Source organism: Vipera ursinii (genome assembly GCF_947247035.1).
Source record: "Vipera ursinii genome assembly, chromosome: 6".
Taxonomy (NCBI): domain Eukaryota; kingdom Metazoa; phylum Chordata; class Lepidosauria; order Squamata; family Viperidae; genus Vipera; species Vipera ursinii.
In genome coordinates this window covers 60,065,894-60,090,734 of record NC_139515.1, presented here as the reverse complement: position 1 = coordinate 60,090,734, position 24,841 = coordinate 60,065,894, and the positions used below count along the sequence as shown (strand labels likewise).

Below are 24,841 nucleotides of genomic sequence, written 5' to 3'. Positions count from 1 at the left end.
AAGTGAACATAAGAAAGCAGATATGGAACCATCCTGGATCAGAGTAACAATTATTTTTCAGCACATGAAATAGAAATGTATGAAGTTATATTAGTGAAAAAAATGAAAAATAATACTAGGTGGAATGAAGTGAAAAAAGTTATGAGTTAGAAAACAACCTGTACACATAAAACAATGGTTTATGCAAAAAAATGTGGACAAGAGAAATATATTGTATAACTGTAGAAAAAACAGAATTGAATGTATCCCAAAGCATTAAGGAACAATTAAGATTAAGTACAAACAGAGAAACTGCAGAATGGTGTTGATGAAAATATAAAATGATTTTGGAAGTGGGCAAAAACAGCTAAAGAAGGAACTCCAACAGACTGAATGGAATTAAAAATAATCAGATGATTTGTGATGAGAGAATACTGGAAAGAATATTTTAAATGTTTGGATGGAAATCATAGGGATGTATTGAAGAGAGGAACTGAAATTAATGAATGCTATAAACATTAATGTCCAGGAAAAGAAAGTGGTTAACCTGCAAACATACATGTGACTAGAGATATGTTAATATATAGGTATGAAATAGCCATAGGGTTTGTTTAACATTTCCTATGTGATTGAGATGGTTTCTAAATTTGATAAGTAAATAAATAAATAAATGTGCATAAATACTATATAGATGATTAAGAATCACTTACAAAGGGAAAAATAAGGAGGATGAATGATTACAGTGAAATTAATTTGTTGAAAAACCTTGAGAAAGTATCAGTGCTTTTTTTGTAAAAGAAAAAGGTGCCGGAACTCACACATGTCATACAACCTGCCTTGCCTACCCTACAAGGTTCCATCCAAAAAAGGTGCCAGAACTCAGTTCTGAGAGTTCTATGACAAAAAAAGCCCTGGATAGTATTCTTCAGAATTCTGACTGAAAGGTCAAAAGAGGTGATAATTCACACAACTTAGGATATGTAGTGCAATATTATGCTGAACAGCAGATTGTGTATATTTTTGCTTTTTAGCAAATTATTGAAAAAGGTATGTGAGAAAAATATTTATATTTATATTTATTTAGATAAAGCATATAATAAAATAAATTTTCAATTATGGAAAATGTTGCACAAACATGGAAGTTGGTTGCAGAGTATGATAAGGAAGATATATGATGTAGATACAGCATGCAAGAGAAAATGGAATAATTGGCAAATAAGTATTAAGCAGGGAGGAAGCTGAGGATGCATTACTTCCTGATTATGTTATAGATTTATACAATCTGAAAGAAACCCAGGTCATATAAAAACATCTCAGCCTTTTGGCTAACATTAAGTACAAACGTTATGGATATTTTGATTGGAGGTATGAATGTGTATATTTTTATATGTAGAGAAACTCACTTTATTGGTTGAGAAGCCAAATATCTCATTCTGAATGTTAAATATAATGTATGATACAAAAATAGGTAAATTAATGTGATAATCAATATAATTGTGTTGGACGGAGAAGATAGAAAAAACTATCACAAATTGTACATAAATTGTGAAACACTAGAGAGCATTTAGATGAATTTGTGTAGAGTGGTGGAATATGTATTAAAAATTAAAAATGGAGAAATGTTAAAACAAGCAAATACTCTTAAAAAGTTAGCAGAAGGTATGCAAAAATAAGACTATTTTGAGAGAAATAGAAATGGCTATACAGAAATGTGCTTCTGCCCATTTTGTTACCTGGAGGTGAAAACTAGGTATGCCAGGAGAAACATAAGAGTAAACTGGATTTAGAGGGAATATTATTTAGAAGTGCACATGGTAAAATTAAAATAGGGTAAAAATGAGTAGATACTGAATGTGTGCTGAAATCAAATTTGAATGAATAGTATGAAAGTAAATTGAGATAGCTTGGTGACAGGAAGAATCAAATTGTAAAAAATATATATGAAGGAAGGCTGAGGGGATTATAACAAAGAGAAAACAAAGACTGAGAAAATTGGAATTGGGTGGAATTCATGAGATCTTCCAAAAGAGAATTTAAGGAACGAAAGGCAATGTATGAAGTAATAAATTGTCTTAATGAAAGGAAGGATTGAAAAATATTAAGATGTATAGTGTTGGTCTAAACTACATTTAGCTTTTATTTTCTGGTTTAATCTTAGGATTTTAATTTATTTTGCATAAAAGTACAAAAAGGGAATAATAACATGGTACTAGAAAGCAAAATTAATACATAGCCATATCTGGATACACTTGAAATATGATATACAAGTCAAAGCACTGTAATGCAACCAGAAGAGTATTCTTAAAAAGTGTAAGTAAAAACAAGAATATGAAGAACTAATAGATGCTGAATGAATTTGAACACAAAGAGTGAATGACCAATGAGAAAGACTTTTATGTAGTTTAGTTATAGAGAATGAGAAACAAATTACAAAATGAAAATATGAAGGAAGAATGGACAAGGGAAGACTGAGAAAACTGATTGGATGGAGATGAAAAGATCCCCAAAAGAAAGGAGAAGTGTAAACAACAAAAAGGTAATGTAGAATCAGTGAATAATGTAATGGAAGCAAGGATGATTGGAAAAGGAAATTTACATAAATATAGCTTACACAAGCACAAATTACTAGATGTCTCTGTACAGGAGAGATATATTGAATTGCATTTGTACAAACTAGATTTTTGTAGATTTCTTTTATTCCCTGCATTTAATTCACCTCACTACTTTATACCCTTTCTAATCTTTGCCCAACTTTGCTTAGCCTGAAAGTGAATATCAAGGTAATATGTACGTTCAAATGACCAGGCAGTTTTAATTACTGACTAGAAGGAGGCCACGTAGCCAATAGTTTAATGAACTGGCTCCTCATCTCTCATGATAAGGATCTAGGAGAGAAAGAGTGGAATCCTCACGTTTCACAAATACAAATATATGACAGGAGAAAGTGCTGTTATTTATGCTTAGGTGCTTCCCATTAGAATGTCCCGTTCACAGAGAATTTGAAGGACAAATGGCAAACATGCTTATCTATACGTCCCGCCGATCTGCGTTCCTTTAACCTATACAGAGCCTGATTTTTGTAGGAAGTCACAGGCACTAGACTAGAGAAACAGTTCGGCTCATGGTATTACAGGAAATGCACATCAATCCAAGCACAACGAAGTCCCACGTCCTCCTGCGTAATAAAAAAAACCACCTCTTCTTCGCTCATCTGATTTTCCTTTTCCTTTAGGAGCGTCAGACATTGATTCTGACAGGAAAGCGATAATTCTGCGTTGGGCAACACGGATTGCTTAATAAAAGTCCTTTCCAACCCCACCTTGAGTCTGTAGCTTGATTGGGGTCTCGGCCATATTATGATACAGAATGGCTAACAATGATTTATATGTTGGTGGACACAGGCGCGCAGCGTCATCGTCCTCTTTCCAGTTGTATCTACACGAGAAACTGTTTCGCTGACCAAATCTTTTCGCCACTACGTGTTATGTTAAGACAAATGAGTAAAGGAGAGAAGGAGGCCCCTTGTCACACAAATAGCTTCTGGTGCGTGTTTCGGGCACGATACACAATCTCTCCCCCTGCTTCTGGGTTATAATAGGACTGGACTAAGGAACAACCTCGCGACACATTTCGGCCGACTGAAAAACAGTAAGGAGGGGAAAAAAAACCGATGAGACGTTCTCCTGCCCCTTTAAGAAATTTAGGCGAGAGAGTTTGCGGAAGGGATCACTTAAGGATCGCAAGCCTACTGGGTGAGCTAGTCTCGTGATCGGGGCTGGCCCCGCCTCGGGATCTCCCCCCGCCTAGCCCTCCGCGTTCCATTGTGTGTGCGAGCTGCGTGCGTCCCCGCCTCTCCTTTTTTGGACACGCCCTTTTTTCTCTTGGCTCATTTCCGGCGCGGCCGCTCGCTTCCCTCTGAGGAATCGGGAGAGTGAAGAAACAACAGCCGCCATTTTGTTGGTGTGTGAGCGATTGAGGGGAGGGAGCGAACGAAAAGAACCGAGCTAGGCGGGTACAGCCCTGGAGGTGGAAAACAGCGGCAGAGACTTTCAGCAACTCAGGGCCCCCGGCCGGCCAGACCCGAGACAACCTGAAACCTCCGTGATATACCCACTGTACTAGCCTCGTAGCCAGTAGTGGAGTACGCACTCTCGGTTTCGGCTAGAAGCTCGGGACCCCGGGTGGACTCCACCCCAATTCCTTCTGGCAATCGAGCACGTTCGCGGGTCTGGGAAACCGCTTCGCCTCGATTTGGAGAGCTGCAGCTGTTTCTCGGAACATCTCCTTTCCTGTGGGTCTCTATGGTGGAGAGGAGACGGGGCCGCTGCTGAAACGCCTGAGGCACGGCGTCTCCGGTGCCGAGGAGAGCCTTATCCTTTCCATAGATCAAGCGCTCGTAACCATCCGTATCCTCCGGGGAGGGGGGAGAGGCTGAGAGAAGGGGGGAGGGGCTGCTCCTGCCGCTTCCTCCTCCTCCTCCTCCTCCTCCTCGCTTTGGGATCGATCCCGTCGTCTCACCAGAAAGGGGTACCCTGCCAGAGGGAAAGAAAGGAAGAAAAGGAGAGGTGGCAGGCGCGCGTCCTGAAGCCCACCCTCTCCAGCTCCCATCCCGGGATCTCTGCTGCCTCCATCGGGACAACAATCTCTCCTCCGCCTCCTTGTTCCTGCACAACAAGATGTGAAGCGGAGACTCCTGGGACTTCGCTTCATCCTCCTCCTCCTCCTCCTCCTCTTCACGGCTCCCTTTTCTGCAGCCATTAGCGATTAGCAGGAACGGCGCAGGGGGAGTTGGGGGACCCTCGGTACGTTCCGTCTGTGATCCCCTTCCCCAGCCCCTCGTCCACCAGCGTAGGCATTTTCCTCCGCTGCAGGCTGGTTTTGGAAGGAGTCGGAAAGAACTGCGAGCAAAGAAAAACGATTCTTTCTCTCTTCGTCTCTCCTCCTTCGCCCGCCTCCTTGTGGCGATGAGGAGGAGGAGGACGACGCCGAGGAGGAAGAGGTTGATGGCGGCGAAGAGGCAGCAGCAGCAGGAGGAAAAGACGACGACCCCCCGGAGGATGAAGATAGTGGTATTGGCGGCGGCGGCGAGGAGGCACCAACTGTTCTACGGCCGGATTTAATTCGATTTGTAAATTTACCAAGCCCCTTTAATTGATTATAGGAAGGGTTTGTTCTGTTCTTTTCATCCTTGTTTTTCCCTGTGGCCCGGAGAAAAGACTGCTTCCACACCCTGTTTCCCATCTCTGTTCCCCCTTACTGCTATCCAACAGAAATCGATCTCGAGCAGAAAAAGAGGAACTTTGTCTATTTCTTCAGTCCATTTCCATACTGCTTTTCGGTTGATTTTGGATCACAGAAAACGGCTGAGGGCATTGGGGATCCCCATCTTTAATTTGGGCTCTGTTTGCCTAAAAAGAATTAAAAATGGCCGAGAATGTGGTGGAGTCGGGCCCGCCTTCAGCCAAGAGGCCTAAACTCTCTTCACCGGCGCTCTCTGTCTCTGCAAGCGATGGCACAGGTCAGTCTTGGGCATAGATCCCTTAATTTTACCTTACCACAAATGGACTCTCTTTTTTTGCCAGTCTTTTTGCCAGTCTGTTACATTTCTTTCCTCTGTCTGTCTACATGTTTTTAGTCTATATTTTGCAATATTACTTTGGATATTTAATTGACATTAATCTTTATTTCTTTGAAGAGGCTGTAAATGAGTTGATGCTTACCTCTGAGTGTTTGCAGCGCTTGAAATTGTGTAAAAAGTGATCTTCATTGCATAGTTATTATCTCTGTGTTGTTATAGAGTATTTTCTTTAAATCTTAAACATTTAATCTGAAGAGTCCTTATTTTTCATCTTACCAGTGGTCTGATGGCTTACGTTTTCATTTCCTTTATTTCCATCAATCATTTAATGCTAATATTGTTTCATAAAGAGCTGATTACAGTTGTTGATAGAATTCATTTTGATGCTTTTGTTAAGACAGCTTCATTAGATCAATATTGAAAAACAGTATAGACTTGGTCATCTGCTTTTGTTCAGATACTAAAATGTCTGAATTTTCCCTGAAATCATGCCTTATTTGTAAAGAGTACAGTAACACTTGTTTACTTATTTATTTATTAAACAAATCAGCTAGATAGAAATACTAAAACTCCTTTGAAATTAGGGATGCATGTTACAGGTGTTCATTTGGTAACATCTGTTTTTATAGGTTCTTAGAAGTTTAGGCAACTATACCCATGTGAAGAATAAATTGGCTGCAAAAGAAACATTTTGTTGTTTTCCTGAGATTTCTGAGTGGTATAGGATTAGTTATTTTAATTCATTTTATCAGAAGAAATTAATTTGTCCTTCAGCCAAAAATGTAGACATTCTGATTATTAATGGTAGCCAGACTTATGCATTGAATTTGTTTTGCACTGCATATAAATGCAAGGGAAAATGGCTGATTGTATTTGATAGATACGCTCTGTGTGTGTGTGTTTATCTGAATACTGGTTGGATACATTAGGTAATTTGGAAAGCTTCTTGTGTTTAGTATTTACTTCCGAACAATGTTTCTATTTGAATCTGCAGTCTATCATGATATCTCCTGCAACTTTAAGGATATGTAGATTATTTGCTACCAAGAGCACTAGTTTCACTATTTTCAGGCCTAATATGCTTACCTGAAAATCAACAAGTTCCATTTTGCTGGTAGGGGAGCAGGATTGGAATCTGCCTTCAGAATTCTTTGGGGTATATAAGACAAATGCTATAAAATAATACATACTTTTTCAGATTTGTTATAGAATAATCCTTAGTAACATTGTACCCCTTTCCTATGCAGACAATTGAAAATAGGCATCCTGATTTAAAGTTGCAAGCCTGTGCACACTTTTCTGAGACTATAGTCCATTGAATGAATTCATAGTCATATAAGTATATTGTGAATGAATACAACCCAATGTATATATACTTGGATATAAATCTTATTGGATTCAATGGAACTTTTTCAATGAATGTTTCTTTTGCCAATAAGAATGATACAATTTTATTCTCAAAAAGCCATAGTTTTTGCCTTTATAAACTATTATATCTTTCCAATTTGTTTTAGAAATATAGATCAAATTAAGTTTGTTGTATTGACTGTTTTAATTTGTTACCATAATTTCCAAATAGTTACTAAAGATTTCATTAATCATTACAAATGCAAATTTTATTTTTGTTTGTTGAATCCTCTTTGAAATAATAGTTGGAGATTTTCAAATGTAGTAAGCTTAAATATTAAGTTCTTTCAATATATTGCAAGCAGTGAATTGCTAGTTCAGCTTTGTTTTACTATTTGGCTTTCTAAAGGTGTGAAGATATCTGTGATTTAGTGTGTTCTGATAAAGCTATACAGAAAAATGTTACATATGTAAGAATAGTAAACCTCATAGTTGCAACAAATTACTAACATCTTTCCCATAATGCTGCGTCACAGTGCTGCATCTTTTTTTTTAGCTATTACATGCTCTAGATTCATCTTTCTGTTCTTTCTTTTTCTTTTTTGCTTACTCTAATTCTCTAGAACACACACAGGTGTAAATGCTAAATTTATTTGGGAGCTATGGGAAAAGAGCCAGGAATCCATATCTGTTGGCAAATTGTAAATGCATCTTACATTATGTAATTACAATAAAAAATATTGTTCAGTCACTAAGTCATGCCTAACTCTTCGGGACTCCATGGGCCACAGCATGCCAAGGCCCCTGTCCTCCACTGTCTCCTGGAGTTTGCCTAATTTCATGTTCATTGTGTGATGACACCATCTAACTATCTCATCCTCTGCCATACTCTTCCTTTTGCCTTCAAAACCAGAAAAATAAAGATTAATAGATATAATTCTGTCTTTATCCCCAAAAATAGTTTTATTCCTTAGAATTTCTACATAAGATTATCTACTAATACAGTTTTCCCCGAAACATTTTGCCATAGTTATGAAGAATACCTTGTATACTGAGCATTTTTCATATAGGATTTTCATGTTTATTGTTGGAATATAATCAAGGCCATTCCAAATGAATTAGACAGGCAAAAGAAATCTGCTTAACAACATAAGCATGAAGTGAATCAAATAACACAACTACAGTTATTTACTGAGGTAGTGTTTTTTGCTTATAATCCTGCTCACAGAACATGTTTCATTTTATTGCATTTCTGCAATTAAGATATGCCAGTCCTATTATGCCTGCTAGTAAAGTGTAATTTCTCTTCAGTTTAATGATACTACATGTAGAAGCTCTCTTTTTCCTTCCCAGAAATGAGCTGTTTCTGTCATCGTACCTATTTTGTGACTACCGAAACATCTGTAAATATGTGTAGTGTATGATAAGTAACTTGGCAGATACCAAATTATTTGGACTCATAAATTAGGTCTAGGAATTCTGAAAGGAGTATTTGACTGTATCTTTCATCCTTAAGTCATCACAGTTTTAAATGGTTTTGTGCTTTTATTGGAATCTTGAGATTCCTTTTTTTTTGGAAAGAAAATTTATTCCAAATGTCTGAAGAATTATAACAGTATTTGATACTTTTATATATAGAGTCTAACTGAAATAGATAATATTACATTAATAGTTTAGCATTTTCTATGGGCATTTATAAAAAATGATGTGAGTGAAACTTACCATCTTTGGGTATATGTAAGGAAAAAGGTAATTGAAGTGAGAAACTCTTATAATGTTCCCTGTCTCTGGTTTTGTCATTTCATGACAGAAATGATTATCACTTTCCTAGGATTCAGGAACACTAAGGAAGTGGTAGCAGGTGTTTTTGCTTTTATGTAGTATAGGATCCTGTGGATTTCATATCCCAGGGGGAGTTCTGGCAAAGAAGCATGCCATTTCAGTTTCCATCTGTGTTATATGTGGTTGCCTTTGGCTCTTTAAGGAGCCCTAAGATAAACTTCTGGGGGGGGTGTAGAATGTATAGCCTTTTCTTTCCTTCATGCAGAATCTCCAAAATTTGCTATTAAGATTAGAGAAGAGGTTTGTTCAAATTCTCAGTTAAAGCTGCTATTACTTATAGCATTTATGTCATCTGCTATAATTGTATTTTAGGCAAGTTTCAATAAATGCTACTAAACTAAACATACATCATAAAATGCTTTCTCCATCAACCAATGCCCACAGCCTTTGATACCTTCTGATATTTAAAATAGAAATTGCTTGCTTACCGAAAATTATATTTTTTAAAAAGATCTTTAAAGGAAGTTTGTCTTGTATGTCAGAATTTAATTTCCAATGAACATGCAAATGAAGTTTCAAAAGTTATTTTTGGAAATATACTAATTGAATAGTTGCAGATAAATTACATGGCCTTAAAATTGGAAAAGAGAAAGTTCTGAAAAGTATTCAGTTCCATATGTACAAATTATATCTCTGAATAGCCACCACTGTGATGTAGTTGTTAAACAATATGCAATACTATTGGTTCCAAAGGTGTGCTCTACAACTCTGAATTGAATAATCCCACGAATGGAGAAGGAGATGATCATGTTGATTCACTTTCCCCCAAATGTGCTCTGTGTTAATGAGCCTGTGTGAGGAAGTAGCAATAAAATTGATTCCCTGCCGCCTTTCTCTAGAAGACATTGAATTTTTGTAGCTTTCAACAATATGGAGTACATGTTGGTATACTTCTGGAACCATCCTTAAGTTAGTAGGATTATGAAGACTTTACTTGCAAGTAAATAAGATTTTACTACCATGCTTAAGTTGAATTTAAGAACTTAACTGTCAATTCAGCTCCTGTTTAAGGGGTAAATCATAAAATTAAAGTGAAAACTACATTAATAACATTAGTATTTATGCTCCTTATCATTAATATTTGAATCATATCCTGAGTACCTTAGAGATATTTCCTTCAAATAAGTTGAAAATTGTTCATTTATATTTCTTCAGTGTACAAGTCCAATCATGTGCCATGCACTTTTTTTCACATATAAATAGTGTGGTAAAGGACATCACTTTTCTGTAGGTATAGTTCTTGATTGCCAGGTTGTCTTATCAGCTGCCCTAGAAATACTTTAGTTTTTGAAAAGTGGCATACATACTCTGATTTAAAATTAGCAACAAACATTGAATATCTTGAATATTTTACTAAAACCCACTGTTTTGGTCTGATCTGCCTTGTCACATGAGACGCTGCTACATTTGTTTGTAAATGTTACATTTTCAGAACTACTGTTGAGGTATATTAACACTCTTTAAAGCTCTTTGAAGTAGTATGGTAAACTATTAAAACTTGTTTGGTAGGAGAATTTGTGCCTCTTGGAGCAATATTTGATTAATAATTTTAAAAATAAAGTCACCCTAGAATTTGCCATACTTCCTAAATTAATTTTAAGAGGAACTGCTTGTAGGCATGGGTAGTCTAGCAGCTCTTAGGGGGGATTCTGGAATTTTGAAAAGCTGTTAAAGTAGTTCAAGATTTCAGGAAGCTTTTGAAAGGCAAATAGTATAAAAGCCAAAGGACTTAGCTTAGTTTTATATTTCTTTTAAGATCTTTACCTATTGAATATCATGGAATAAAGACTGTAGAATTAGAAATGTTCATCCTTCACATATTGTGTCTGGGCTATCACATTGAATAGATTTGGCAATAGACCCAAAATGAGATTGCAGTTGACTTTTTTATCATTTAGGAATATGGAATAAGTTGATCTCACGTTTCTATGTCTTCTAATTACATAATCTTTAAACTTGTAAATTTTCTAGGCCAGTTTCAGCAAAATAGAACAATTTGTCTATTCAGTTTTCATCTGGTAAACTTTCCTACTATATGTGATGGATCATTTTTAGCTCACAAGTTATAGAACTAAAAATTAGACAAAGAATGGAATTACTGAATAGTGTTTAATGCCATCTATTTTCCAGCAAAGTGTTGCTGAAACAATGGTGTTTGCTGCTATTAGTTTTTAAGCACTGGGGTTAGTAGCAACTGGAAGATGTCACATTTAATATTTGAGAGATATTTAAAAGCTTATAATCAATGGAACCAATGTGAGTTAATTGATAGTGAACTGGGTATATTAAAAAATGTCATTAATACAAATTTGAGAGGATTGTTGAGGTGACTTTTTGTTTTAAAAAATTGGTCTCAAGCAAATTAGATAAATAGCTATTCTATCAATACTGAAAAAATATTCAGCTGAAATGTTTGCTGAAGTGCTCTAAATCATTTTTTTTTTACTTTTCTTTTTAGATTTTGGATCTCTTTTTGATTTGGAACATGACTTACCAGATGAACTTATCAGCTCTACAGAACTGGGGCTTACTAATGGTGGTGACATTAATCAACTGCAGACTAGCCTTGGTATGGCACAAGATGCTGCTTCTAAACACAAACAGTTGTCAGAACTGCTACGAGCTGGCAGCTCACCAAACCTTAATATGGGAGTTGCTGGGCCAGCACAGAATATGGCCAGTCAACCACAACAGAACAATCCTGGAATGGGAATCTTAAACAGTATGGTCAAAAGTCCCATGGCACAGGCTGCACTGACATCTCCAAATTTGGGGATGGGTACAGGTGGGCCAAATCAAGGTCCATCAACTCAGTCCACTGCAGGAATGATGCCAACAGTAAATAGTCCAGTAAATCAGCCTGGAATGGGAATGAATGCAGGAATAAATGCTGGCATGAATCCTGGTATGTTGTCTGCAGGAAATGGGCAAGGAATGATGCAAGGACAAGTTATGAACGGTTCAATTGGAGCTGGAAGAGGACGTTCCAATATGTCATATCCAAACCCAGGAATGGGAAATGCTGGTACTCTAATTGCAGAGACATTACAGCAAGGTTCTCCTCAAATGGGAGGGCAGGCGAGCTTGAGAGGTCCACAGCCTGGAGCAATGAACAAGGTACGTCAAATATTTTATTTTGAACACTGATATTGAAAAAATAGAGTTTGAACGTGTCATCCTTTAGGGATGTTTTGCCAGATGTCTTCAGCATATTTGCAGATGAAACATATAATAACCTTATCAATGCATATTAAGGATAAATTTTACATAGGTGTGAACTGTATAATAAACCTATATTGGAGTCTAGGCATAGTATATTATTCAAAACATATATATTTATATTTGCTTGGATTTATAAATATGGAAGGTTTTCCATATGATTGTGCATGAGGTAATAAGTTAATAATAATTTGTCTAAATTGCAAGTGTTAAAAACTACTTCAGAGGCTAATAGCTGTCGTTCTAAAGTGTAGCATTAATAATAGAATATGTGAGAAAAGATTATATTGGCTTTGTGTCTTGAATCTTGTATTTTGCAAAACATTTTAGATGCAAAATAACATGGATTTGAAATGCTACTTTTCAAGACCCAAATGATTGCATTGAATGCAAAATACTTATTTTGCAGATTAAAACAAAGATTTCAATCATTTTGAAAGTGTTTTGAATCAAAACAGCAATTTTGGACTTGAAATAACATTTTGAATTCAAATTAGTTCAAATTCAAAACATTTTCCATGCCACTACTTTAAGGGGTGTGTTATTTTGTATGTTCCTTTGTTGAGAAGTGATCAGAAAAATAATTGAAAATTTTTACTATTATGGTATCTAATTGGCACCTACAACAGAATATATTTCTAAATGTGAATGATGGCTTTCATACACTGCTTATACAATTCTGTAGGAATATTCACGAACTATTTCTAGAAACTAGAAATAGCTGGGGTTAAATTTGAACTTATAGTTTAATTGAATAAACTGTTTATATAAAATAAACAATAACATGATTGAGTTCAAACTTGTTAAATCAAAAATTATTTCAATCCAGTCTGATGGATAAACCAGAGCAGATTGGTTATTACAATGCTAATATATAAACCAGTTTCCAAATCACAATAGCTGAGTTTACATACCACACTAAACTTTGAAACAAAGCATATTATATTGTCCTCAGTCTTTCTCTCTCTCTGATAAAACGTAGGATGAGCTTATTCTAATGCATAGTGATATGTTTCATTTTGACTTTTCAGGCAACTCTAATATGTATTCAATGAACCATGGTTAAAATTAACCGTGGTTTAGTAATTTGTCATGCTCATTTTTTCATTGGTGAGATCAGTGGAAAAGCAGATAAATATTGAATAAAGTGTACACTGATAATCCTAGCGTACCACTCTAATTGGGAATGGCAACACTGTAACTGCAGTCTTTAAAGAAATCACCCATGATCCTTAACAAAGATATCACATGACCAAAATGTGACTTCCTGGGATTCCCCATTGACTTTGCTTTTTGGAGGCCCTCTGGGATGGTCGCAGATGGTGGTCATGTGACCATTGTTAAAGCACAATGGTTATCAAACACCTGAATTGCAATCAGGTGACTTCAGGAATGATCTTAAATGTGTATGTCACTTTGTTCAGAACTGTCAAAACTTTGAAGATTTGCTAAACAAATCTATTTTGCTCATTGTGTATAGTTTTCGGAGAAATTTAATGACTAGTTTTATTAAACATGTTTAGGAAATTGGTATTCTGAATTAATAAATTGCCAACTTTTTCCATTCATTTTTCTGAAGTAAGATTTGAAATTACATCTAAGCCAAATCTTTCCTATACTTGTCCAAGTATGATTGTACGGGAGATGGTTGATAATGCTGAGTTGGAGCACTAGAAAGTCAATGTAGTTCCCTGCACAAAGCAGCAGCTGAGGGGCATAGTCTAAACAGAACTGTTTTACTTAGGGAGATCAACATGGATCAGTGACTACTGATTTCTGAAAATTTTCACAATAAACACTTAAGGTGGCATTGTAGCACTGTTCCCTTAATTCCTTGTTAGATTCTTATTTTTATTACCTATTAACCAAATGACGGTCTTATAACTGTATTGAAATCAGTTATAAGTATGTAACATAAGTACGGAGATGGTTCCAAATTCTCGTTATTCTGTATATCTGCTATTGAAAACTAGCAGGTAGAACATACTATGGAAACAGTGCAGTAAAATAATCTGGAATATAAACAATGGGAGCAGAATAACTCTTGGTTTTTTGTGGAATTCAGCTGTTTCTGGTTGCAGTTTAGCAGAATAACAAAATGCTAGTTTAAATTCTTAATATATTTTGTATATTTAAAATGTTTCAGACTGCTTTTTAGGGTAGAACCTAAATCATCTCAAAAATAGTATTAAAAACCTGTTAAACAAAGCAGACAGCATATCCCAGAACATATTAAAACTTTAAAAAGTTTCAAATGCCATTGGTAATCCATAACCTGGTTCATAAAGTGCTCTATACCAAAATTGGTTTCTGGCTTAATGTATAAACCCAATTATTGTAGTTGGCTTAGTAAATAATGCTTAAAAGCTATGGTATAGCACTTACAAAGCTAGTAGGTGACTTGTGAATCAATGACTTGATTTCCATTAATACTTGGATAATATTAAACTCAGTAAATATTACATATGAAATTATGTATTACGATATCTTATTCTGTATGATTATGGTATCTGTCTGGCCATGGGAAAAGGATTACAATAGATAACATTTAACCTGGGTACGGATGAACATTAATTTTAATTTTTTTTCTCTATTCAAAGACAGTACTAATCCAACCTGACTTATTAAGCACCAGAAAGACCCTGGGATCATTTTTATGTTGAGTAGGTGTTTAATTTAACATTTCTGATTTTAGTTAGCTTAAATTTGGGTATGTGTTTAATGTACTTCTGTTATCATATTGTTTTAATTGCTCTGACCACAGGTGTCTTCCCAAACCCTAGCTCTTTCACCAAAAACAACTCGAGACTTTTTAAATGAGAGTGCATATTAATGTACAATTTTTGTTGGTTCTATTTCTACTATCAGAGCTTTTAAAGAACCTGGCTCTAATATGGAAACATACTCCTGAATTCAACCATTATATTGTGAGATTGCATTACTAATTATACAGTTTACTGTTTTAGAAAAATAATATTTACCTTATGACTCCAGTTTATTTGAACCAAGAAAACAAATCTTGAAGATTTGTTTTAATTTTTTCAGATGTTGCTTTTAAGTTTCTAAGTATCATGATTGCAGATGCATTATGTTAGTTATCTTTATGTCAAAGAAGATTGCTACAGAATGCTACAAAATTGAATTCAAACCTTCAATTTCAGAATTATTATCTAAATACTATACTTGTTAAGCATAACTTGGATCACATAGTCTAGTAAAATAAATTTGCCTTTGTAAATCTAGAAGATTGCAGGGGGAAAACCTTAATTATCACTGCTTTCCAATAAATTGTGATATGAAAGAAATTTGTCACAGGTTATTCAGATTTATTTAATAATTTCTCAAACATGGCAGCAAAATTGTATTATTTACTCAGTTTTGTCAGTTGCTGAATTATCATAATGCTTAAGATTAGGATTTTTGCTAACATTGGTGGCAGTCTCTTAAATTGTATTATCAAAGGTACTTTTGGAAAAAAATGTTCTGTCAGTTACATAAATCTCATTGTCTAATTAATCTATGAATAAGAATCTCTGATTCATCAGAATCTAGCATCTTTATAGGCTTTATTTCATAAGAATCATAATGGACACCATTCTCTCATAATTGCTGGAAACGGGTGATAGTGTTCTGATGTTCTCAGAACTTAATAAAAGCAAATTAACTCATAAAAATAAAGCTACTAAAAATGACCCTTGCAATTAAAAAACAAAGGAGTTACCTGGAAAATGCAACCAGTTTCAAACACTTTATACTGCATTTGATGGTATTGGTTTATAATTGATAACCCTCTTGAATAGTATGTGTCCATTCCTGTTTTTAAAATTGCTGCAAGCAACATATTTTAGATGGGTTTACATTTCAAGCTACGTTAGTCTCTTTAAGCATGTTTTTTAATGTATGGTTAAAAAAAGGACTGTTCAAACTTACAGTGGCACTGAAAAAAGTGCCTCCCAAGCCACAGCCGAGCAAGACACCTGCCTGCCTACCCAGTGGTGCTCTTCCTCCTGTCCGAGGTTTCCATTGTTGTGAGCATTTCTGTTGAGGATTGGCAGTGGGGGGTGGGGTGGGGTGGGTGTTTGGTTTTTATCCCCCCCCATCTGCTGGGTGGTTGCAGCAGGTTTTGGTCACTTCACATGACCCTGGGACACTGTGACCGTCATAAATATGAATCAGTTGTAAAGTATCTGAATGTAAATCACAAGACCCTGGAGATGCTGCAACATTCGAGCTGATTGGCACCACTTCTGGGCTCAGCAGAAGCACTGGGATCAGCGCCAAGCTCCAGCTGGAGACTGGCGCTGATCCTGGCGCTTCCACTGAGCCCTGACAGCCCTGCAGCTCCAGCCATCTCTCGCTCAGGCTTGTGCGGTGCTGCCACCGGTTCAGCTCATTCCCCTCCCCCACTACTTTTCTCGGATGGTTGCGTACCATCTGCCAGGTGCCAATGTACCACAGGTGGTACCCATACCTCTGGTTGAAAAGCCCTGATATACGTCAAGAATTTCCCTGCAAGAAGATAAAAAGGCAAGCCTTTGTAAAGCTTTTGAAAAATTGTATAGGAATGGTCCAAGAGTATCTTTTATTTTACCGTGATACCATCTCTGTGTTTATGGTAGCTAGGCTATGTTTTGGAAATGGACGCAAATTACATTTGATTGAATTGGATGGGCCTTTTGCAAAAAAGTTAACATTTGACATTAGATGTAAATTTGCAGTTAGAACTAAGGGAAATAAGAATGGTTACAAAGTTTCATCTCGTAATAAGAGTTTATTAAATATCATTTGAAAACTATATTATATTAATGAATCAGGAAACTGGGTCAAAAAAGTACTATCCCTTGAAGACCTCTTTTAAATGAGAATGGATTAATTAATGAGATAATTAGTGTTATACTATCAACTTTTGTCTTCATTATATTATTAAAATGTAAACTTGTTAGCATGTTTCTGGCTAAATGATGGTAGTCTTTTGCTTGGCAGATTCCCCCAGTGCACTTATGCATCAGATAACCCATAGGTGTTCTCTGTTCTTCAACTTCTGAAAATTCTGAGTTTCAGTATTAGCTAACATAGCTAGTGTAACAGTCTAATACAGAGGTCCCCAACCTCCAGTCTGTGGACCGGTACTGGGCTGTAGCATTCCAGCAATCGGGCTGTACAAACAAGCAAAGCCCCATCTGCGGGGCAGCACTCAAGACCATCTTAAGAGTTTCATGTTCAACTCTCTTCCCAGCTCTAGTATTTCCGACTTCCTATTTTCCCATTTGGAAGTAATTTATAAAAAATGCATTTCAGCAACATAAGGGAAATACTTTATGAAAAATTTATAACTTCACAACAATGCATTAATATAATTTGGGCATCCAACTGCAAATGCATAGGTTCTTTTTTATATATAGTTACTGGAATATCTTTTTTTAAAAAAATTCTCCCTGACATATGAGCAAAGCCTGGAGTTTTATAAATTAAGTGTGTACCTTATGTTCAGGGCCAACTTTTTGGAGAGTTAGGTTGATTTGGAGTTTCATGAAAATCAGGCTTATTTTAATTCAGACATACATTAATACAGGGAAAAATTACTATTGTTTTATAAGTTATCTTTTTTTAACATTTCACTGAGTTGTAAAATTAATAAATACAAGTACAGATAGTTCTTGAGTTACACCCACAATTGGGACTGGATTTTCCATCTTAAGTCATTGCAATTGTTTCAGATTTTATAACAGTTGTTATGACAGTCATTAAGCAAAACACTGCAGTTAAAAGGATCCAGTTTCCCTAATGGGCGGGGCTTTTTCCCCAGAAATTAGAAAAAAAGGTTGCAAATCATGATCATATGGCCAATCATAAGACACTGCAGTTGGTCAAAAATTTAAACCAGTTGCCAATCCACCAAAATTGCAATTCCGTGACTGCAGAGCATAAGTCATTTTTTCCAAGGTGGTAGCAACTTTGAACTATTGTTAAACAAATGGTCATAAATTGTGGACTAGCTTTATATCTTTTGATGGGGATTAGTGAAATGAGTAGATGTTATTTAGCTTAACTTGGATACAAGTAGGTTTTTCATATATTTCACTATATAAAATGTAGTGACCACTTGTATTTTGAATTGTAAACCACGAGTAGTAAATGAATAAAACAACCTGGATTAAGCATTTGATGAAATATAGTTCAGACTTCAGGACCTGAGCAAATTATTTTGAATGTTTACTATTTGTAATGGTGTGTTATATGTACCAGCATGGTCTGGAGAACAGTCTGTAGAACACTCCAACCCAAATCTTAGAATTTTAGCCAGTTGTAAATTATATAAACTATCTGAATTAATTCTGTACTACAAAATTCTACATTGCAAAATATAACAGTGTAATTTATAAGCAATAAAAAATAATAAAGTTTAAAATCAATATAGTCTGAGGAAAATCCAGTAATTTTTGGTCATTTTCTTAGCAGATTTTGTAAAATTACAAGCTTTTTAGGAACAGTTTGTGGGAAAATATTACAGATTACAGCTTTCCTTGTCAGAGTAAGCAGTAAGCATCTTCTGAGATTGCACCAGTAAAAAGATGTATAAAAAAACTAAAATGATTTTAGTTCTGTTCTTTTTTTTAAAGATATGAATTGATCTGGTTTTGTGCGTTTTCCTCAAAATTACAATTGGAACAAAGTAGGATTACTACTTGTTTTGAAAAATAATTACAATATGTATTATTTTTTTTAAATAGTCAAGGATGCTTATTTTGGAGTAACAATAATTTACTATGATTCTTTTTATGTTTTATGTTGCATACAAATAAAGAAAAAGACTTGTGAATTTTTCCCTTGTGTCACTTAGATAAACACCAATCCTTTACAGTAACTATATGTGAGACTGTGCATTCTAGGCCTGCCTTAGGCATGAAAGCCACACATTTTATTTCAGATTTCTTAGTAGCCCTTTAATCTGTAAAATGCTTGGTCAAGTATAGAGTGAATAATGACTTTTTCAGCCATTACATAATTGATGGAGAATGGTATCCTTCCCACTTCATATCAATTTTTTTAAAATCATAAAAGTAAACAAATACTTTTTGTTAGCTGTTTTGATTTGTTTATAATTCAAAAGTACGTATCTTGTATCCAACTGATTGCTAGCCAATTAGGCAGAAGGGAAGACCATATAAACAAATTTTACAGTGTTATAAGCTTTGTATCTCCAGTAATTACATATTCTCACTGAAAATCTAGGCGTATATTCAGTAGGTATCAAATAATCTGTTGAAGTGCTCTCCATACACTTGGAAGCTATTTTGGTCTGGATAGGGAGAACAGGCTTAGATTGAATCATAGCAAATGGAACAGCTCTGGGTTCAAAGGCCTGCAGTTTCCAAAGATACATGTTTAATTCTGAAAGGAGTTGCACTTCTCTGTTTACAGGGGGACTAGTTGCTGTGGCCAAGAGGCCTTTGCACAGCCCCATGTTGTGTGCCACTTACAACATTTTTTGAAATATGAAGCTTTACTTGCTGTCATTCATACATTAGCCACTTTTTGATGGGCTATTCTTTACATAAGATGACCCTGAAAAGCACTTGTAAATTAGCTAGCTGGTCAAGAATGCAGCAGCTCAAGAGGTTATAGGTACACCTTGAGATGCCCATATAACACTTCGTGAAGTGCTGCTTTTAGATGCTGTTGGCTTCCAGGTGCGAATCAGGATACTGATTACTAGTCCGTTGGATTTGCCTCCTCTCAAAAACATCTTGCTACTTGGTAAGATCTAGTAAGGTGGATTCTTTATGTATTCTCTTGATCGGAGAGTGCCAGCTAAAGGGGCCTTGGAAACATCTTTTCAGTTTTTTGTCTCCATCCTGTGGAATGCTGTACCCCACCCATTCAGATAAGCCCCTTCCTCCTGATCTTCAGAATGTCAGTAAAGATGGCTAAGCATTAGACACAGGTTTACTATGTCTCTCTGGATAAGTAATTATTTTTAATTGTGTTTGAGGATTATTGATTTCCAATATAAATTGATGTTTTATATAATATATGAAGTCGATTTTAATCTTTGGTTATTTTATTTTTATTTTAACCCATAGTTTGGGGAATTGTATGCCACTTAGAATATTTTGATGGATAGGTGTTATGATAGATAAGTAGTATAGTATCTTTATAATATATGAAATATGAAAATATTGGGATGATATATTTAAATGGAAAATTTGAATAGTTGTTAAATACTGGGAAAATATGATTGACAAGAATTGTTTGAATATTATGGAGAAATTGAGGTTAAACAAGATTTATGAAAATAAGATACATGGTGAATCAATAAGATGACTTACGAAAAACAAGCTGATAAAAAAGCTACATATGGATGCTACTTTGTTGGTATATAGAAGAAAATGTTTTTATTTAATCATTTAAATATGGAAAATATCAAATATTAGAAATTATATTTAATGTAGAAGGAGAATACTACTGGGTGAAGAGAAGATCAAGGAAATATCAATATACTAATTATGGAAATATAAAAATTAATTTTTATTAATTGTATATTCTTTTCTAAAAAATTTATGAACCAATAAAACTTTTACAAAAGTAAAAGAATATTTTGATTGGAGTAGCCTATAAACTCAGTAAATTAACACATATTGAATTAATCTTCATTTTAAATCTCTAAAACTTACACAGCTGTCAAAGTGATCTGTGTTTGCATGCTTGTATATCTAATGTAGCATATTATAAAACAGTTTATAAACAGTTTCTATTGACTATTTTGTAATGTGTGCATTGAAACTAGAGGCACTTAGATGTGATACAGAATATATTGGCAGTTTGAATCAAATACATTGTTCTTCAATAACTTATATGCTTAAGTTATGCTTATAACTTAAATTTGTACATTGATATAAGATTTACCTACTGTATACCATGTGCGGATCCTCCTGTAAAAAAAGATTGCCTATTTTCAAGTTACGATTACTTGTACTAATTTAACAGAATCATAAAATACAAATTGGAATTGGTATACTACTGCATATCATGTCTTCCTACCGTAGCAGTCAATTTATGTACAGTTTCTAATCTAAATAGAACCGAAGATGTAATAATTTATAATAGATGTTGAATATCCTGATTCTAAGATGGCTAATGAAGGCAAACTTTCAATAAAATAAAACTTTGGAATTTTAAAACTAATGTAAACGCCTTATGAAGTTATACGTAAAAAATTAATGTTTCTTAAATCATTAATTGTATTTTTTAGATTCAGCCTGTACTTTATTATTACATTTAGTAAGTTGTCATTCTCTGAAAAATTAAACATTTGAGTTTTTGTGGATGTTACTGAATTTGAATGAAATAGTAATTCTGAAGAGTCCTGAGGGACCAGCAGGTTACAGAACAAAGCGATAAAGCAAACAAAATTTGCCCAAAGAACTGTATAAAACATGGGGGCAGAGTGAGTTCCAAATGCCAGTACTGTACATTTACTTGGTTCCAATACAATAAAATAACAGTTGCACAAAAGACAAATACAGAAAAAGTATAGATATGTGGTGCACAGAAAACTGCAGATATGTGCATACAGAGGGAGAAACACAAAATCACAAAATGATGTCAAGTTGTTCCTTGAAACTTTTTAAACTGTTTTTGGATTCTTCCTGCTACTTCATTAATTCACTATCTCTAACTTATTTCATGCATTCTTTGGTTTTTGAGATGGCTGAACATGATTCAAAACAGCTCTCCTCAGCTGCATGCCATTTTCAGCCTAGCTCAGAGGCATTTTCAAAATAATAAAATAGGCAATGGAAATCAGTAGTATGATTTATAGCACCACAGGTAGATTACAGACAGTAATAAGTATTGGATAGTTTTTGGACTTGGAATGTGTGAGCCTCCTGTGTTTCATACATTATTTAAACAGTACACATAACTTCCAACTCATGCTTTTATTGAGTTGTGTCAAGTAGAACTTTTTTCTTAGGTTGAAAAGTATAAAGCCTTGCACATATTTTTAAAAGTAAAACATAATTGTCACAGCTGATGGTAGTCAAGCGGGCTGAACAAATTAGTGCTTATGTGGGAGATTTCCAAGGAATCTTAAGGGTGCACAATAGACTGAGAAGTTGAAAAATATTTTCAGTTGCTTTCAGAAGGCAGACAAAATTGGAACTAAAGTTCAGCAGAAAACCATTCCAACCATACCCTCAGCCTCCTACACCAGTTAAAGTAGGAAACCATTAACTGCTTTTCCCCAGCAAGATTGAATATGTTGGACCAATTCTAGTAGGTGAATGCAGTCCTGAATACCAAGTCATAAAGAGCTTTGTAGGTTAACACTAGCATTTTAAATAGTACTAGGAAGTTAGCGCAGTGTCCATAATACAGGTGTATGAGCTCCCCCTGGCAAGATACTATTCAGGCTGCTCTATTTTTGACTAACTGACTTCCAAGTGGTCTTGGAAGTAATAGCAAAAGACTTATTAACATGGTATATTAACGTGCAGTTAAGCCTGAACAAATGTGTTTACAATTGTGAACCAAACGTATAATTTGATCTTCACAAAGGGGAAGCAATTATGATTAATCTTATAATCAAGCAATAATATGTGCATGCTTAAGTGTTCATAAAAGTGCATTTGTGCACAGTGTACTGTCTTTTTGCTGTCTGGGAATACTTGTTTTCAGTTTGATTACATTGGTATGGCGAAGTAAGATTTTATATAAATTTTGTTTTCATGTGGATGTAATATTAAAAAATAGAGGAGTCCACAATTCACTAATTGTTTACATTTCCATGTTTTAAGAACATGTAACAATTTAAATTGGCTGCCTTCTAAAACATTGAATTCTACTTTATTGTTTGTCGCTTGAACTGAATTTAAAACTTTTCACCAATGGTGGTCATGCCCTTGTTGTTATTACAGTTGTATATTTTACTTCCAACAAACTTCTAGGTCCCAACTGTTCTGAGGTAGTGGGTTTGTAAGTCACTCCTGAATTTACACTGTTATTTGGGAGTGATCTCAGTACCCTGCAAAATGTACTACTATACAACTGCAGGAATGCTCTGTTTCTAGAAATCTTAAACAAAATGTTCTGCAATCTCAAAAGTAAATTTGCAAATTATGTATTATGCAGAACTTTTTCATAATTTATGATGAAATATTGGATAACAAGACTGCTTTATTTTAGGGGATTTGGGGTATAATTAATTTCTGTTGTAACAGGGCAATTATCCTTGCCACTCAATAGCATCTGTTGCTGCACCTGCCCTCTTTCATGTGGTGAGGTGATTATTCCTTGTAATCTTTTTATTGCATCTGTAAAGCAACCTAGCTCTATAATATCAAGAATAAAGAAATACTAAAGAGCTCCTTAATCTATCACACTAGAAACTGTGAAGTATGTTTTACAGATAATAATTTGGTCTGTAAAATATTTGGGCAAATAGGGATAAGATCTAAAGGATTGTGCATTATGTTCCATTTTTATATTGGGCTTTCCTGTTGCTCATCTTGCTACTCTGCTGCAGCTGTTCACCCTTCTTCTGAAAGTGAATGGCAGGATTGAATATGATGCCAAAAGTTGTAGTGAAAGTTAACTTGACAATCTCTTTTCCCATTTATTCATGAAATTGTCTACTTGCTCTGGTAGTGAACACAGCTATTTTAGCCCCATCTATTATCAAATAATATTTATCTTATTTATTTATTTAATAAAATTTATATGGTCACCCAACTTACTTTCAGTGACTCTGGACAGCTTACAAAGATAAAAATCTCATATAAAAACAATAAAAAGTTATACCCCACCCCTGTGGTGACAACAATCAGTCAAATAAGCCACTTGATGAGCTCCATTCCACTCTGGGTTCCTCAGACCTCTTGACAAAACCAAGTCTTCAGGCCCTTGCAAAAGATGGGGGGTGTCTTATTTCTGTGGGGACGATGTTCCACAGGGAGGGAGTTACCACAGAGAAAAACCTTCTTGGTCCCACTAGATGTACTCTTTAGGAGAGGGGACCCACAGCATTCCTTGCCTCCTCTCTCTGGTAGGTCCTGTAGATGTGAGTGGGAGACGATATCCTTCAAATAATCTGGTGCCAAGCCATACAGGACTTAGACCTGGTGTCAAGTTTCCGATAGACAAGGCCAAATAAATCAGAACTGTGAGGCTTGAGATTTCCTCCAAGAATATGTTTGTTGGTTACATAGTATCAGAACGGTCAAAAGTGAAACCAAGTCTGAAGTTCCCTTCAGAAAACAAAAATATTGCAAAGTTGAACTTCCCACCCCAATGCTATGCAATTAGCCACATTCCCCAAATGAAGAATTTCACGGGCTTTCTAACTAAATGCTCCAGCCCCTATTTTAACTGACAGAAATGACCTTGGTTCCCACGGGACAGTGAAAATGTTTAGACTAGTAGAAATCCTCCATCTCCCTCCCAATCTTGTGGCAACTTAGAACGAAGAAAATGGCTGCAGCCAAGTTCATTGTAGAGTTGACACCTGGAAGAAAATCAACAGTCAATGCACCTGTGCACATTTGCCATCTCTCCTGTGGGGAGCTGCATTGGCTGTTGATTTGCTTCCAAGTCCAAGGTGTTAGCTGTCACCTAAAGTTTACATATTTCTTAAATTGTAGGAACTAGAAAGTATAAATTAATCGTTTAATTTATAAGCCACCTATCTTGCTATCCAAAGTGACTCCACGCAGTCTGTTTAAAAACTGGCTTTAAGTCATTTTTTTCTGGTGATTGCTCCCTTCAGTTTTCTTGACAGTGGTTGGTGAGTTCCTTTTTTACTAGGGCTGAGAGAAGTGACTGACCCAAGGCCCGGTAGCTGTCTTTGGTACTAAGATGGAATTACAACTCACTATC

General features: G+C 35.4%; 1 protein-coding gene across 1 annotated transcript in view; it reads left to right on the top strand.

Moving 5' to 3' along the window:
* The first annotated feature begins 5,061 nt into the window (after positions 1-5,061).
* The window catches only part of EP300 (EP300 lysine acetyltransferase), a 76,284-nt gene continuing 56,504 nt past the window's right edge, over positions 5,062-24,841 (top strand). Inside the window, exons 1-2 of the mRNA XM_083365757.1 lie at positions 5,062-5,497; positions 11,205-11,863. Of these exons, the coding sequence (XP_083221883.1) occupies positions 5,404-5,497; positions 11,205-11,863 (753 nt within the window). The 5' untranslated portion in view covers positions 5,062-5,403. The remainder of the gene's footprint in view (positions 5,498-11,204; positions 11,864-24,841) is intronic.